This window comes from Orbicella faveolata, unplaced genomic scaffold (assembly GCF_042242905.1).
Source record: "Orbicella faveolata isolate gen_17 unplaced genomic scaffold, um_ofav_v1 contig_48, whole genome shotgun sequence".
NCBI lineage: Eukaryota > Metazoa > Cnidaria > Anthozoa > Scleractinia > Merulinidae > Orbicella > Orbicella faveolata.
The window spans coordinates 8,482,684-8,500,403 of NW_028301578.1; the positions used below are offsets into that span (position 1 = coordinate 8,482,684).

At 39.8% G+C, this 17,720-nt stretch overlaps 1 protein-coding gene across 1 annotated transcript; it reads right to left on the minus strand.

Moving 5' to 3' along the window:
• Positions 1-1,220: 1,220 nt before the first annotated feature.
• Positions 1,221-17,501, minus strand: LOC149096369 (DBH-like monooxygenase protein 1). Its single transcript, XM_089281058.1, has 13 exons — positions 17,146-17,501; positions 13,389-13,535; positions 12,219-12,395; positions 10,983-11,066; positions 9,731-9,916; positions 9,033-9,135; positions 7,883-8,049; positions 5,941-6,013; positions 5,586-5,710; positions 5,007-5,066; positions 4,021-4,145; positions 2,419-2,545; positions 1,221-2,123 (listed from the first exon to the last, which is right to left on the minus strand). Exons 1-13 carry the CDS (start codon positions 17,416-17,418, stop codon positions 1,968-1,970), a joined length of 1,803 nt encoding a protein of 600 aa, XP_089137184.1. The 5' UTR covers positions 17,419-17,501; the 3' UTR covers positions 1,221-1,967.
• Between the last annotated feature and the right edge of the window lie 219 nt (positions 17,502-17,720).

The window sequence follows — 17,720 nt, forward strand, 5'->3', positions numbered from 1 at the left end:
CCGGAGTGGTCCGGTTAAAACATAGCCACGTCTAGTCATCCACTGATTGGATTTTCAAAACAAAATCCGGTCCGTCGGGCACCGAAACCGGAACTCCACCAGCTTGTTAAAGCGATCTTTTGGGAAACTAGCAGATCACTCCAACACTCTCTTGTTTGGTTACTTCACTCTTAATTTCCAATGATCTCTCTAGTACAGTTGTCACAATGTTCTTCTACAAACGTTTTGGATTGCTACAATAACTACTTCAACAACTAGGAGTTCACTGGTCACGTTCCTTTAAAGGGGCAACCATATGATCCATCAAATCGCAGTCAAACTTTCAATCAAGCTAACGTAATGTCATGCGCAGTTCGCATAAGGTTTTACTGCGACTGCGCACAAAGCTACTTAGCATATTTTCCTTCGAGGTTATCGAGGTAGACTAAAACATTTTCTACCTTGATTTTAACCGACTATTCCTAGGTGGCTGACCAAAATAAGGTAATATGAGTAATATAAAACTTACAATCTTGGTTTTTATTGATTAAAAGTTGAGGATAATACTAAGTTTAGATGTAAAGGTTGTTGTCGTAAATCTCCCGCGACATAAGTTTTACAAACAAAACAATTGCTCAATCCCAAGTTCGTGGGTTGGCCTTTCTCAAATTCTGAACCCGCCTAGTCCATATCATTCTCTGTACGTACTCTTGAGTTTAAACATTTTCAAATGAATCACCACCATGTTATCAGCTGCAAGGACACGTTACTTTTCATCTTGTGGGAAGCGTGTTAAGTGTTAGTAAATCTTAATTAAACGACTGTATTTCAATGTCCAAAAAGGACGATTAAACGAAAAACGTTTGGCTGAAAAAATCACACAACAAAATCCTGATAAGTTATAGAATCCCAGATATCTGTTTCCTGGAAGAGCGCTTAAAAAAATAGAGATCAATTTATTTCATTATCTCGATTGACGCCAAAAAGAAACTAGCCATAGCAACGGTAAACACTGCTGGAAAATACCTAAACGACGGTGTCAAATGGAATATGAATAAAGTCAAGTTTTCGTTCTAAAGCGAAAACTACAAAATAACATAGCATAAGGGGAAAATATAATTTGATCAGTAATGAAATGGAAAATCAAGTAACCTTTTTTAATGCTCCGAAAAATCCCACGATTATATTACCCTGCACCAAAAACAAGTTTTCCCTTAACAATTTAATAACGAATAAGTAACTTTATAGAATACATTCTGGCTTGCATTTTTATTCTCTAACAAGTATTTACAAACAGAACAACTGTAACCTCCCAAGTCAATCACCACACGACCTGAACTGGGTGGCTATAACGATGTACACACGTTAACTGATTCCGTCTATTGTGTCGTGTCCTTGAGCATGAGTCGTTTTACTCTAATAGTGCTAACCTCCACCCATACAGGTGTCAAAATGAGAATCGACGAATTTAAATGAGATCTGAAACCTTCGATGAACTAGCACCCCAAGAAAGGATGACCAGGAATACTCTAGTCGCTTAATGCCACAGAAACTAGTATCAGCTTGCTCGAATAATATTGGCTACCTGACCTGTTGTAGAATTTACTTTTCCTCTATGGCTTGGGATGTGATGATACTCTGTCTCTTGTTAGGTCAGTCGTTTATAATGCAAAAGAAACTTGTATTGTAAATGTAAAGGGTATTTATTCTTCCCAAAAAAGATTCTGAGGACGAGACATTTATAGTTGCTTAAAAGCCCCTAAAGTGGAGTGCAGTTGTTTTGGTTTACGCAATCGACAGTCTAACTAGATAATGTCATGTCAATCGCTAGCTAAGAATTATGGAGCTATAAGCCTTACTTGCGTTATGTTTATTTCCTAATCATAATGTAACGAAAAACGCAAAGATTTAAAAACAACTACTAAAAAGAAATGAAAATAACAATAAACTCGTACATAAGCAGCATGCTGTGAAAATGCTGTTTTGGTTCATCCCGCGAAAGCAAACAGGTACACGAGTATGGTCAGCAAGATCACATAGCCTGGGCAGACCCTATTACCCATAGCAACGACTACTTCGCAGACATCTTCGGGCTTGTAGGGCGTGGTAATTACTGGTTTGGGAGTTAGTTCACCGTCGACACCCTGAAAAACGATAACAATAAGAATCATTTATGATTTATAAGCTAAGTTCGCGTTTGAAGGGGAGTTTGTGGGTGGCACGATGGCCCCATGGTTAGTGCGCTCGCCTCCGGATCGAGCTGTCGGGGATATTGTATTGTGTTCATAGTCAAGACACTTTACTCTCACAGTGCCTCTCTCCACCCATGTGTGTAAACTGGCACCAGCGAGTTTAATTCTGGGGGTAGCCCTGCTTTGGACAGTCATCCGGTCCAGGGGGGAGGGGAAATAATCCTAGTCAGTAACTCTTGCTTATTACCTCTATTGGTTTATGCGCACGCCCAGAGCAAATTGCCACCACTTGGTCGGCGTCTTGGTAAGCGTCCTTCAGCCCTGTGTTCACTGCATCAGTCCACCAGCTGGGTTTCAATGGATCGTTACCGATTCTATATCACGTACAGAGAAATCACAGACCAGCATGGGTTTTTTTAAGGATAAATTTCTCGCTTCGCACTAGTGACATAAAGAGAAGTTAAATGATATGAAGCACTGAACTGCTGAGATATTGCAACTCACCTTAGGCCCAGGGTAAACGTCGAATCTTAGTCGAATTCAATTCTTCGAACCTATTAATTTTGAAATAGGCGCAAGAATGATGCGACGTTTGCTGCAATTAAATTCGACTCAAATTAATTGGTTCGATTCTAACATAGGTTCGACTTGCCAAGTCGAATAATGCGACAGTGGTTCGGTGTTTCAGCAAACGGCGCTCTAAACACGCGCTGAACTCAATTCCTAAATCATGCAAATTACAAAATAATTGATTCAAATGTGATGGACTGGGCAAACGTCACAAAAATACAAACTCCTCCATCTGCCAAACGCTATTCCACCCTTCACCTCCGCCGCCCCCTGATGAGCATGCGTTGTACAAAGACAATTTCGCGACCGGTAATGCATTCTCGCCCCTAGAGGCCGCGCTCCTTTTGGTGCTGACCAAAAGGAGCACGGCCTCTGAGGACGAGAATGCCGGAGGAGAATGCCGAAAGTCATTAGCGACAAAGCACAGCGTGATGGAAATGTGTTGTTCCTGTTTCATTAACACTAAATATAAATGCTTGAGATGCGAATTGCCTACTTGCAATAAATGCTCATTGTTTGAAGAAAACAAGGACGTTGAGGGGTAGACAGCCGGTAAAGGCGTTGCATACTAGGAGGCTTGTGACAGAGACCTAAAGAGAGCCGCGCCGGGTCTACCGTTGTCTGAAGAGACGAGTATCGACATATTCGCTAGCAAGTCCTAACAGTATAACTAGTCGCGCATCGAGTGAATAGCACGGGGACACGTGCTTATTCCCGTGTTTTAATGAAGTGCAACTTGTGAAGTAGGATCGACGCAGGTTTGACGTTTGCTACCACGCTGGAGTTAAGTCGACTCTTTGTCGCACCTATTATTAATTTACTCGACACGACCTGGATTCGACGTTTGCCCTAGGCCTTAAAGATCTCAATGCCTTTAACTTCTCTAAACAACTAAAATTTTCTTTACTGTTTGAACAACATTTTGAAAACTTGTATTGATTTTCTCCATTCTATTGTACCAAGTACATATCGGCTTACCTTAAGCATTCCGTATATGTATTCTCTCAATATCTACAGAAACCCTACAATAACTGGAGACTGGCTACAAAATTTTCAGGTTACTTCAGTCTCCAGACTCAAATGTACATTATTTTTCTGTCCTTTTATTTATATATTTACTTGTTTTTGGTAAACCTATAAATGTATGAGTGAGTAAGGTTTGCTGTGTTGTTGCAAACCATTGATGGAAGAAATATTTGGACGAAGGGGCGGCCGGGATAAACATGCGTTGTAGCCATTACTTGCATTTTCACTGAAGCAACACTGTAAAGAAACTTACTTGTAATATTTTTTAAACCAGGCATTATAGGCTGGTTTTTCTCTCGACCTACAGTCTGTTACGTTGACTTTGGGATAATACAGGATGAATGACAGGCACATCTCATCAGTCGTTGCAAGAGCTCCCTTAATTGAAAACCAAGAAAAGAAAAGATAGTCTGTGATAGGCAGTTTATGGGTTTCTTCAAAACACAAAATACCAACCGGTTCTTCAAAGGTCTGTTAAAACATTTGTCCCTAGATGTGAGTGAAGCATGTGTGGTAAGCTGACCGCTAAAATTAAGTGAACGAAAATTGTTGCTTTACCTTATTTCGTCTCTCTCGCTGTTCTAGGAACATTTTTTGAGTTTCATTTTAACAATTTTTTTACTACCACAATTCCGTAAAACTGCCCAATCGTTTCAGTAAAAGATAGTAAGGAGGGAGTATAGGCTGCTAGTGGCAACGAAAGAGTTCGATTTCGGTGTCGTTGATTTTGTTGGACGATTATCTGCAACTGTTTGTTTAAATCGCGCTCAACTTTAGCTTGTGATTCTGTTGTGACTTACCACTCTCGTGGGGGAGAGAGAGGGAGGGTACAGGGGGTAGTCCCCAAAGTTTTTTTGAGGGGAGGTTTGAGGCCCAAACCTTGAAAACTGTACCCTATTTCACACCAAAATCTGGAATTTTTCATGCCCTGTTTCAGACCTTAGAGACAAATCGATACCCCATTTCAGACCTTTAAAATTAGTAGTACAGAAACAGCTTGCATTTGCGTTTTCATTTGAGAAGGGTTACAAGCTTTCCAATATTGATCAGAAAAACAAATAGTTCCTTTCAAACAAAATACCCAGTGTCAAGACAGAGTGAAAACCATATCCTATCCCAGACCAAAATTGTCAAAATCTTTGCTGTTTTCAGAAAACCCATACCCTTTGGGGCCGCGCATACTTATATAGCCCTTACAGAAGGGATTATCCCCCTCCGGGTGGGAAAGGGGATGCTTACCACTGTCGCTGTTTCTCGATCCTCCGTATTATAGATACAGACATTTATTATTGTATCACCCTGTGATCGAAAAAATAATATAATTAATACCCACGAAACAGAACAAATCCATTAGAGGACAAATGTTAAATAAGTTAAGCGTTAAGATAACTCATCAAGAAAAATAAAACAAACGAAATAACAAGAGTAGTCAAGTTCGCTTTGCCTGAATTGTCTGCAGCTTGTCCCATTAGCTGCAGCGAAATAGTGTTGAAAGGCTTAACCTTAAAGGAGTTACCCCACGGTTTGCGTATCTTGACAATTTTAGTCATTTTTTTGTTTTTTTTTTAAATTCGTTGAATCTTCTCAACCCTTAACAATCCTTTTCCCATTACGTTGCATTACTATCTCTTTGGTATTTTTCAATCTCAATAAACTACTATTTTCAGGGTTTTTTTTTTTTTTTTTTTTCAATTTTAATCGAAGGCCAAAATACCGTGACTGAGTTATTTTTAATCAGTGCTTTATTCAAAGTGGCTGAATGTACAAATACGTAGCAGTACTGGCAGAAATTTTGTAGAAGGGAAACTTAATTCTTACCGGCTTTACGTGAACCTCGTTCCTCAGTAAGTGATATTCCTGAAAGTTGAAGTCATAATGGTCATCTCTGACTATTTCAGGAAGTTCCACACCATCTCTAACGTGACGAAGCCAGGTTTTTCGGCCTTGGAAATGAGAAAAAGCAAATCAGATAGTTAGCTATGTATAATGAGTGCAGTCGTATGCACCAGGCAGGCTTGTAGATAGGTAATGTATTTAACTGTTCAAATGATTTTTTTTTAAGTTTCGATGCAGTACTTAAGTGTTTGTTGTGATCTTGGCCCTGGAAGTTCTCTGTACTTTGCCAGTCATCCAGTAGTCCATATTTTTATTGTAAGTTTATTGTTTTAATTACCTGCCAGATGCGTATGCAAAACCGCAGCGAAGATATTGATCCCTCCGTTAGGTAGCTTCGTGTCTTTAAAAGCCTTTGGATCAGAAAAAAAGTTAGTAAATTTTTCTATTGCTTTTACACGCAAGAAAAACCAACACTTACTTTTTATATCAAGAAATCCTCCGTATCTTACAGAGGTACAATTCTGTGGAATTTTTTACCGATTGGATGTCGAATGGCGAACAGTGTAAACAGCTTCTCTAAGATGATCAATAATCTTACTTTGGTCAGGGACATTAGCTTTGCGAATATATACTGCAGAAGATGACTCGACTGCCCATTGGTATACGTTTATTAGTCACATAATGTTAATAATTAGGTAAATTATTATTAGCTGCAAAGTTTTATTTAAACTAGATTAGATCTTACATTGTAAATTTTTTCAATTCTTATTATGTAATTATTCTCTGTTGTTAATTTACACACGACCCCACAAACTGCAAGCTTAATTGCTTATCGTGTTTAAATAAAGGTTACTTACTTACTTATATTACTTACTTACTTACTTACTTACTTACTTACTTACTTACTTACTTACTTACATATCTGAGCGATTTCGCAAAAACATGCCCGCTAGGTTTTCGCCTGGTGCGCCCGAATCCAGGCTAAGCTGGCGACCTTAAACCCAGGGTGGACTCCGTTTAAGCCAGCCCGGGCGCATGGCCCAGGCACTGACCTATCTGCTGGTAATTTGCTGACGGCCAGCTGTCAAAAGTAGTGAGGGGGGGGGGGGGGGGGTTGTCTTGTACTGACACCCTCAGGTAGCCAGACTTTGAGTTTTCAGTGTGAAATAATCTTGATATTGACGGTGTTTCTGGGTATTTTACTCAGTTGTTTAACCTTGTTTGAGGCTTCTGTGTTGACATGGCACCCTGCTAAAGTGGCCCACGCCAAGTGCATGCGTGAGAGGCCAATCTCCTGGCCAGGGGGGTGATCAGAAGACTTCTGGCCCGTGGGACTGTCTTTGAGTCATTGCGGGCATGTTTTTGTGAATTCGGTCAGATATATATATAAACTAAAATGCACTGCAAGAATTCCCTCCACCGAGAGATATCGTCTCTCTATACACCTCAGGTAAGATGACATCAGTTGCAGGATTAAATGGGGATCTAGGAAGTTGGCATGCAACCGTTGATTTTGGTTTTGTTATTGTCTGTTAATAAGCATCGTTGTTATACCTCCCAACTTAAACACGTTTTCCGATTGGAGGAGAACTTGTCACGTGTCGGGGGTCAAAACTCGCTAACTCACTGGGGCGAACAAAGCTCACTAACTCCCTAGGGAAACAACAACTTGCACGTCTTTCGCTTTGCACGTGATCAGTTCGTACACCTTAAAACTGCGGCAAATTTGTTGTGCCTGCCGGCTTCAAGCAAATAATTTTTTTGCAGTTCTTCCTATATTTGAGTTAGGAGGCATAACAAAACACTTAATTACTGGTCCCATGGCAAACAGTAAGTGTTTTTTCCCTCTACCTTAATGTTGACATTCAACAATGAGGGCCACGGGGAAACAAAACTCACTCTCTCAGCTTCTCTCCCTTGGGGCCAGTCATTAGTGCTTATTAGTGTCACGTAATTCGTGCTGTTAGATGAGTATTGCGCGCGGGCAGAAAAAAGAAAGAAACTGTGGTCTTGCACAAGTTTATCTTCCAAACAAGTAGACCAGGTCACCACGAGCTTTTCCAACATTAGTTGGAAAGAAAAAAAAAAATCTAATAAAGTATTCTTTGGGCCCGAAATTCCACGAGTGAAACGTATTGGCGTGAAGTGTGAAGAACTCTCAATCTTCTTTGCCACGTTTGGGCAATCGTTGCAAATCATCAACGACCTTTAGAAGTGTCTTAAAACAAAAAGAGGAATTTCACAACACCTATCTCCTCTGTTATTCACATGCCCCGTACCTTCATTGAACAGTCCTTGGTACAGAAGCCATTGGTTTGCCAGTCTCTCTGTCTTGGCGGGATAAGCATAGTATAGTCAACACCTGCTCCGACCAGAAGAACTCCTGCGTCGTATTTCCTCAATTGCTTGGTGTGGTAAATTCTCATACCAGAACTGTCAATCAGTCCTAAATGACAAAGGTACACATGCTATGAAAGGTTTACATACATACACACACACACACACACACACATACATACACAAACATACATACAACTTTATTTGACAGTGCAGGTCAGTTTACAGCAATAGGCAAGACCTAAGACGTGATGTAGACCTGCTTGACTACAACTTGAACCAAGGAGTATCAGTAGTTCACGTAGTGTGATCTCAGCAACAACAGTTCTTTTTAGAACCGACCTTCATGTAGACGATCACAACAGAGAGGAACTAAGGTACCCATTTGAGGTAGTAACATGTACAAGAGACTTGTCTTCAGAGCCTTATTCAGGGTAGCATATCCCTATCAGAATAACAAAACTATCTAATAAGTAAGAGGAACAAAGACATTCGAGAACCAAACAAAGTGTCAATGGACGTAGCGAATGACAGAAATTCACTAAGGTCAACATTTTAATAAAATCATTCTAAAAACAGCACCCTGGGCAGAAAACAAAATCATGACTGAGGCAAAGTCCATGTCCATAGTTAAATTCCCTTCCTATGTACTTAGGGTTTTTAGAAAACATTGCGGCTGCTCACCTGATTATCCAAACAATGTAAAGTCGTGTAGCAAGAGCATGGGAAAACGAGTCGGCAATGTCCTTCGGGCGGTCAGCGGCTACGGATCATTCGTAATGCTCCGTAACGCTACGCCTCTGCTAGCAAATTCGCATTTTTTTTTTCACTCCAATAGTGATATAAAGTTAAACGGAACCAATTTTAAACAGTAATAGTAGTTATTTTTATTAAAACTCGCGTTTTAAAGGTGAAAATCGATCAAAAGAACTTGAGCAAATCTCGTGGTATTTTCGGAGTCGCTTCGTGAGATCCGAAAAGTCACGGACTATCTTACTTACTTACTAACGCACACGATGACATATTGGTGACTGGTTAGAAGCCAGTAACCACAAAAAATAATAATAATTAGCGCAATCTGTAACAGAGTACCTTCCTTCTCCTCAGGATTGTCGTAATGTATCTCCAATATCACAATTTTTGGACTGTCAGCCCTCCCGAGTGGAAATCCGACGTTTTCGGGATAATAGAATTCCTTGTAAAAGAAAAGAAACAATTTCCTGCAGTAGCAAGGGATATGCAGAAATAATACGAACTTAAGATTCGACGTCTACCGAATACAACTACGTTCAAAACAACAAATGTTCAGATTTTGTTGCTCATAGTGGTCAGTGCACTTAGCTACAACTAGCTAGTTTACAGGCATGAAACTTAAACCGAAAGAAAGAAATATAAAAAAGGCTTAGTGCTACTAGTTCGAAGGCCCTCACAGCTCTTGAGTGTTGTCAGTAACTCTCATTTTGTGTAGGATACTTATGCATATTTTGTTATAATTACCACCGGGCAAGTGATACAGTTTCCTTCTAATTACTCATTGATGGTCACGCCTCCCACCAATGTACGAGGGTTCGAATGCTGGGCCTGGAATCACGTTTAATTGTCAACTGTTGGTTGAGTTTCCTCCTTCCTAAAAACCGAATACTCCAAATGCAAATTCAATCTGGCACTTGCCGCCGATTAGTACGGCCTTGTTGTCTAGCCAGAAGCCTGACACATTGATTAATTTATCTTTATTTTATTTTACTTCTTTTGTTATTTCCACTTAAAAAAAAGAACCAAGCTTTGCTTACTTTTCCACCAATGGCCCAAGCGGCCATAGCTGATCCTCCTGTACACTCTGCGATCGCTGGAGGCATATTACGAGTATAACAGTGACCGGTATAATTCAGATGGTGATCTGGGAAAGTATCGTTGCACTCGTACAACAACATGTGATGGACCACGCCTTCATGACCTACTTGAATGACCGGCTCAACCTAAGTTCGAAAGAGAAGCACAAGTTGGGTTTATTGCAACTTTTTATCGTCCACGAGGTGAATTATGCCGCTGGTGGCTGAATTCTGAGAAATCGCTACTTCACAAATGTTGCTACAAAATCCAGAATGGTCTTGATACCCTCTAATGATTAACTCTCGGACGTACAAGGGAGAGGAGGGGGGAGGTGGATGCAACCCCATAAGGTTTTTACCAAGCTTTTGAAAAGAAGACTTACTCTAACATGCTGAAACTTTCGGTGGCTGTTCATTAATCCTTTGCAAATATTTTGATATGTCAATTGTGTATCCACGGTTTGTGACGACGCCACGGCAACCGCAAACTTTAGGTAGGTTTGGTCAAAAAGCATTTTTTTGATATTATTCTCTATTATTTTTCCATTTATCTTCATGAAATTGCAGACATTCTTGAATGTTTACATTTTATAAGCATTTTGGCTTGGTTTTCTATTAATTTCCGTTATTTCTTGACTTTTTAACAACGGTAAAATTTAAGATGGCTGATCCAAGATGGCGGGTCAAATGACGTCATTTTACGCCATATGACGTCAGGGCTATCTACTCGATGTAAATTTATCCTACTGTACCTTAACTAGCTATACTCCTTAAAATGTCCTCTGAAATTGTTCAGGAGAGTTTCCACGTTTTTCTTAGACACACGTGATCCACTTCCGGCCTACTTACTTTGGACGAAAAAAATCACTTAACCCACCCTAATAACATACCAACCGACCGACTTACCTACCTCCCTATCTACCGACGCCAACTGACCGACCGACCTACGTATCTATCTAGCTACGTACCTACATGTACCTACCGACCGACCGACCGACCTACCGACCTATCGAACGACCGACAGACTGACCGACCGACCCACCGACTGACTAACTTACCTAACTACTTACCTACCGACCGACTTACCGTCCAACAATTACTCAACCTCGCTTGTCACCAACCAATGTTGGTGTTCTATTTTAAATAATCCGTGTTTTTTTTTGTTTTGTTTTTTGTTTTGTTTTTTCAAGTAGTTGAAACGAAATATTCCTACCTTAATCATATGGTGGGTTTCGTTAAATTTTGGCATCTCAAATACGGCACACAGGTAGTTGGTTCGTCCCTTTGGAATGGCCATCTGGAAAATAAACATAAAAAGAAGGCCTCTTTAAGTAGAGCTAACTAGTTATATACGTAAGAATATTCAAATGGAGTAGTTTTATTATTATCTGCACTTTTGGAAGTGTTAAGGGCTTAACCTTAATCCTACTCAGACCGGGTGGGGTAAAGTCTGAAGCCCCCACAAACTATGGAGGCCTTTTACTTTAAAAGTCTCCAGGGTAAAGAATGAAACTGGAAATAACTGAATTAATAAGTTAATCATTAATCAGGAATCGTAATGTATTTGTTTTCCAATTTCCAATTTTCTCGTTTTTTTAACAGAGAATATTTTAACTCTCGTATTTTTATTTCTTAGTTGGATTTTAGTTTTATCGGTTTCGACAATTTTGATTTTTATAAAAGTTTTTTAAAGATCATATGATCCAAGTTAGTTGAGTCAAGACGGTGGCTGTTCAGAAATGATGGCGTCGTTTCAACATCATATGATGTCATCATTCCATGTTATTAGAAAATATTCCAAGTTTCATTGCCACAACTTAAATGATGTAAGAGATAGAAGTTGAGGGCCTCAAAAGCTCATCACCCACTCACCCCACCCCACAACGCTCCCCTCTCCCATCTTCAAAAACCGTGCGGTCTGAATAGGTGATATGTCAATCTAGTCAACTTTAAGGGCCTTTCTCTGTCGTCGGTGGAGTTTCCGCGATAGCAGGATTATCTTTTCACCGGAACCGTGTTTTAATGACCGTTAGTCTTGCCTTCCCTAAAACTGGCCCTGCTTGTTTCGAGCAAGCGAGTCTCGACTTGTCGTAGGAAGGCGAGTCAAACAAAACAGCAACAACAACAACAACAACAACAAAACTAAAAAAACAGTGTTTTTTTTTTTTTTTTTGGTTTTTGGTTTTTGTTTTTGTCTTTTGACAAAATATATACGTAGTAGTTGGTTGCATAGCCTTGAGATGATTTTATTTTCAACTGCCATGAGCCTTTATGGGACCTTCTCAAAGATATTGAAAGATAATGATGCTGCAAGCTGTTTCTACCTAGATTTCGAATTCACTTCAATAAGTGGAAGGTGCCAAAAGTTTCGAACCACTTCTCCTTCGGAGGAAACAAAACGAAAAGCAAAAGGTATGCACGATAACACGAATTATTTTACTATTCTTACCTTGTCGTGCAGTATTTCGAATGTTTCAGTGTCAGATGGTAAGGTTGGCATTTTTTCAAGACTGTTCAGTAGTAAGAGGCTTCTCGATCCCATGTTTTTGAGATTGTGACCTGGAATGCTATTTTCCGAGGAAGGATCGTCTGGATTATAAGCATAAATAACTTTGGTTGTTCCTGCCTGGAAAAATAAAGGAAGCGTTTATTTTACTTATTACTGTTATAAGAAACATTGTGTAGGTTTTAACTAATTTATTTTTTCTTATATATAGTAATGTAGGCGCATCGAGTTTTCTAAATGCACCCAAAAAACTTGTCATTGTCATTGTCATTGTCATTATTATTATTATTATTATTATTATTATTATTATTATTATTATCAAACATAATGTGAAGACATGAATGATCATCACAGTTATGTACGTCACGTTTTGCTCATCTTGAAAAGCTTAGCCTGTTTTTGTTTTTGTTTTTGTTTTTTTTTTAAGTTCGTCGTTTGCAATCCGTTGCAATCTGCTCCATCCTTAATCATCCTTGTTACTTTATGGTTAACTATCATCTCTTGGGTGTATTTCCATGTTGATGTACTACTATTCTAGGGGTTTGTTCAATTCAAGGTAATTCTGCACGCGGCAAATATAACTTGAAATGCCGGGACTGTGCTCCCGTAAGTAGCTATGAAAATGAGACGATCTGCCTTTTCGTCCCACCAAAGCGTGGTCACTGTTACGCATGAGCTGAATATATTTACAGCACAAACACATTTAGACGGCATTACTCATGATAAGACCACTATTTGTACTAGGCAGTTCAGTTTGCTGATCACGTGGTGGGCTCTCGGGCAATGAAAAAGAAGAAAACGAATACATCAAATAAAAAATAATTTGAATTGTCGCATGTACAGTATAATTCACAGTTGCATACAATAACAGACCGGCCAAAAAAATAAAAAATAAAAGATAAAAAGACAAATAATAAGAATAATAATTTTAATACTAAATAAAAAAAAAGACAGCTACCGGAAATAAGCTCAGGGATAATGAGTCACTTGGACTGGAAAACAGTTGTCTTGTAAGGAACCATAAAGCTAGCTGGAATTATTTTGTTGATGGTCATGTAACATGGCGACGATAACGCCATTTGCAATCGATCTAATAGCAGGTGACTTATTTACCTCAATTTTGTTGTCTTCTGAATCGCAAGTGTCAAACTTTCTTGAAAACTTCATTGCGGTTTTGCCGCTGTCTTCCGTCAGGGAAATCAAGTGATAGTTTTGCTGGGAATCAACCGCTGGCATCACGTAACCATCGGCATGTCGATCCTACATTACAGAACGGTAAATTAGAAATATGTATTTAACACAAGACCCAATAATTTTTTGAAAAGATTTTTTACAACGCTTAAAGGATACATTTAAAAGAATAATAGTAATAAAAAAATAAGAAATCAAACGTTTTCGACGTTATGTCATTTCTTGCCCTGAAGATGACATAACGTCTAAAAATTGGTGAGTGGGTGTTTTTGGTTTGTAAAAATTAATTGTAATTCTATGAATATTACATCACTTCTGAAACTGTTATCTATATTCATAAATCTGCTGTTAAGCGTTCTAAAACCTGATTGACAGCTGGCTAAAAGCCCGGGGAGGGAGAGGGTTGGGGCGGAAGTACTCGCTACACGAAGTTAATGGAGTTAAAGAAAAGCACAAATTTTCTCCAAAACTTTCTTTTTCGCCATAGATCTGGTCCAATTGACCATTCTTAGTCTCTATCGAGCAAAATTTGGCTCGGTGAAGGATTTCATACATTTTTGGTTAACAATGAGAAATTCAATGGATTCAGTTACGACATTTTAGTATGTCGTCATATTGTGTCCAGCTGACGAAAATATCTGACAGCTACGCTTTCGATCAGGGACTAGCATTTCGCTTACTTAAAGTACTTTTCCCAATAAAAATGACACCCTGTTCAAGGGAATAACAAAAACTAAGAATGGGTGATTGGGTCAGCTTTATTTCGTGTCTGTGACATTGGGCATAAAATTTCATTTCCGTTAGCCGGGCGTTTACGCACTGGAATATTATTAGATACAATTTAGGTACCCTATCTAAGGATCACACCGGGGAACACAATGCCAACAGGGGGCAAAATTAAATGATACCCTATTTAAGGATCGGGAACCTCAAAAACCGCGGCACATACATATATAGCCAGTATGTAGGAGTACCCGAGAGGAGTACCTCCCCCGGGGCTGAAAGATCGCAAATTATTCTTTCGAACACCCTATCGACAGCCATGAATAATCGAGATTAAGGGTCTTTGTCTTTTAGCGGACGTAATGGTGAGGGAATGGAACTAATCTTATGTGTACTATCCGTGAAATAATTTTGATACGACCTTGCAGCCTTATCGCACTGACAAGGTCCGACGATTACAGACAATCAAGTACCCTTGGGAAGACTTGGGTCACTGAAGCAGTTCATTGGTTAATGTTAAAAAAAATATACACATATTGGTCGTCTTTCCAGCGAATATCGGCCTCGTGCATCCGTCGCAATAGTTATATTGACCGCGTATCGGTCAGGGGTTCATGGTGTCGTCAATTGTCATTATTTCACACATTTAGTGTTCTTCTTCATTGTTCTTTTAAAACAAAAACATTTTATGCGTGACTGTGCTAGTGTTATGCAGATTATAGCTGATAATGGTCACGTTTCACTCTCTGGCCCGATGATCGCCTGTTCTGCAGGCTATTAGATCTGCACAAATCAACTTAGTCAACTCAAGTTTCATAAGGATCCCTTGCATACTCATGAAAATACGACTAACACGCATTCCCAAGCAACACGCACCCACAAAGGCGACCAAAGGGGTTATCAGTAGAAATTTGCATTCAGTTGTTCAGTTTTTTAAGGTCAACTATTAATGTGGACATTTTTAGCACATGGCGTGGTAATTAACTTATTGAGGAGGGCACTGGGATTTTCGGTTTTGCAGTTTTGGCTATTTTTTAGATCGTTTTTTTCGGTTTTTGTGCCAAAAGATTTCGGTTTTTCGGTTTTGGTGTTTATTGCGGTTTGCGGATTTTTCGTTTCTTAGCATCTGGTTTTCGGTTTTCGTAAAAAATACTAGCAGTTTTACGGTTTTGGTATCCGATGTGGTTTTTGGTTTTTCCTATTTTGTCTTATTTCGGTCCCGGTTTCTCTTCGATTTAAGCGGCAATTTATATCATATTATATGATTGACCTCGAATAGCCGAGAAACGCCAAAGCAAACTAAATGTCACGGTAGGTGATCACGCGTCTCGAATGACGCCCGAGACTTTGACCTCCCAGACCAAGGCGATCATTCGGTCAGTTTCCAACGTGCCTCCTGCGCCTGCAACGGAAAAAGCCATTGTGGATTGTGTTGCGTTTTTTTATGAGGAGGCGAAAGGCGGATTTTTTTGCGGTTTCAGATGACTTTTTTTCTTCGGTTTCGCGGTTTCTATTATACCCCAATACCTCCCTCCTTTAGTCCTTATTGTAGAGAGATAATTATAGACATAAACTTACCGTAAAACAATGGGTCTTACCTGGGTCTTCTTACCGCTTGATTTATCACGTCGAGTTTACTAAATATGCGTATAGTTTCATAAAACTCCCTGTCAAACTCTTGAAAATACGGGACGCGAAACTTGCAATATTTTTATGGCCCTCGGCTTGGCATACCTTGCTTTTCAAGGGTTCTTGTTTTGTTCTCGTAAAATTACGTAATTTAGTGTAAAACGCAAACTGTGGACTGCTCACTGCAGACCGGGAGCAAAATGCAGACTGAGAGTAAATGAAGACTGCAAACTGCAAATTTTTAACCGTTTCGTGCTTTACCATTTTCATCCTTGAGATCTAAACCGGTAGACAGGCTAAAGGGTAAACAGGCTAACCGGAGTGCTGTTCATTCTAACTGAAGTGCACATTTTTACTGCAATTACCCTGAATAACCTCTATTTACAGTTAGCACTCAATAATAACACGATATGTACTTGAAGTATTTGAAGTCTGTAATCTGCAGTCTACATTTTACCCTCAGCCTGCAGTCTGCAGTTGACTGCTTACGTAATAGTTTCTCATGATAATGTCAGCTGTAAGATTGTTGTTAGAAGCCGGTCCAAGTTTAATACCGGAGACTATGCAACATTGGAGTGAGAAAAGCATTTTACACCAAATTAACATATTGAATTGAACGGGCAATGTTTCTAATCGATGGAGCCGTCGAGTTTTCGTTTGTCGCCAGGCTCGGCGGCATGAAGAAAGTATCCTTAGGGGGCCGGTGACAATCATAATGCTTGTGGGCGACAAACGTTATCGTCAGATAGTCCTCAGAGGTACTCTAGGTGCAGATATCTACTCAGCACCATGAAATAAGAAATATTGATGCCTAGCGATGGTTAGCAAATCAAGTCAACGAAGAGGAATATTCGCAAGTTTTGCCCGGGGAGGGGGTAGTCCATTATATGGGCTTTAAATAGGTATGTGCAACCCTAAAGAGTATGGTTAGCTCTGCATGACCCAAAACCGAAATGGGTAATCGATTTTTCGTTGAGATCTGAAAAAAGGTGTGGGAAATCACAGATTTTGGTTCGAAATAGGATACAGATTTCAAGGTTCGGGTCATACCCTCCCAACAAAAAGCTTCGAGGAGTAACCCCCCGGTCCCGGCCCCAGAAAGTTTTGACACTGCGTGATGCCTGATATCTGACACTGCAGAATGCGTCAATTACTCATTACGAAACAAATTCGGAGGAAAGCGGGCTTATCCTATGCAATTAATGCGCTGTAATAAACAGACATTCTAAAGGCTGATAATCGTAATCTTTTATGCCTTGATCAAACAACTTGAAGCTTTGCGAATGAAACAGCTTCACCTTGTTCTACGTGAGAATCATTTACTAACCTTGAAGTAAGCTTTTCCATCTTTCACCCAGCCGATCACAATATCAGCTTCTTTCATCTTGCCTTGCCCGCTGGAGATTCCAAACCCGATCCATCCAGTCGTTTTGGCTTCCACAGTGAAGTTAATTTCTTTGCTTTCAGTGCTAACATTCCAATACAGCTTCACATTTTGATCTTCATCCAGAGCAGCGAAAAAGGAATGCTCTATAGCGAGGTCAGCTGAGGCTTGCAGCGCAGCGGAATGCAGCAGGAAGAGGCACAGAGGAACAATCATAGTGTTTTGTCAACAAATTGTAGCGAAATTATAGCTTGCCTGTTATGAGCGGAATCTATCATGACACTGCACAAAGAGGAAATTATCATATCGTTATATTGCATTTTAATTATCATGATCATTATAGTATGACGCACGTTCAGCTACATAACTACAAGGGGTTGGGGCTCCCGAATGCTTTTGGTTGGGCTGTGCGGCAAGGACCTTGGAATCTGTACGTACCCTACTTTAGACCAAAATCAGTGATTTTCCATACCTTAATCTAGACTTGAGCTAAAAGTCGATACCCCATTTCAAACCTT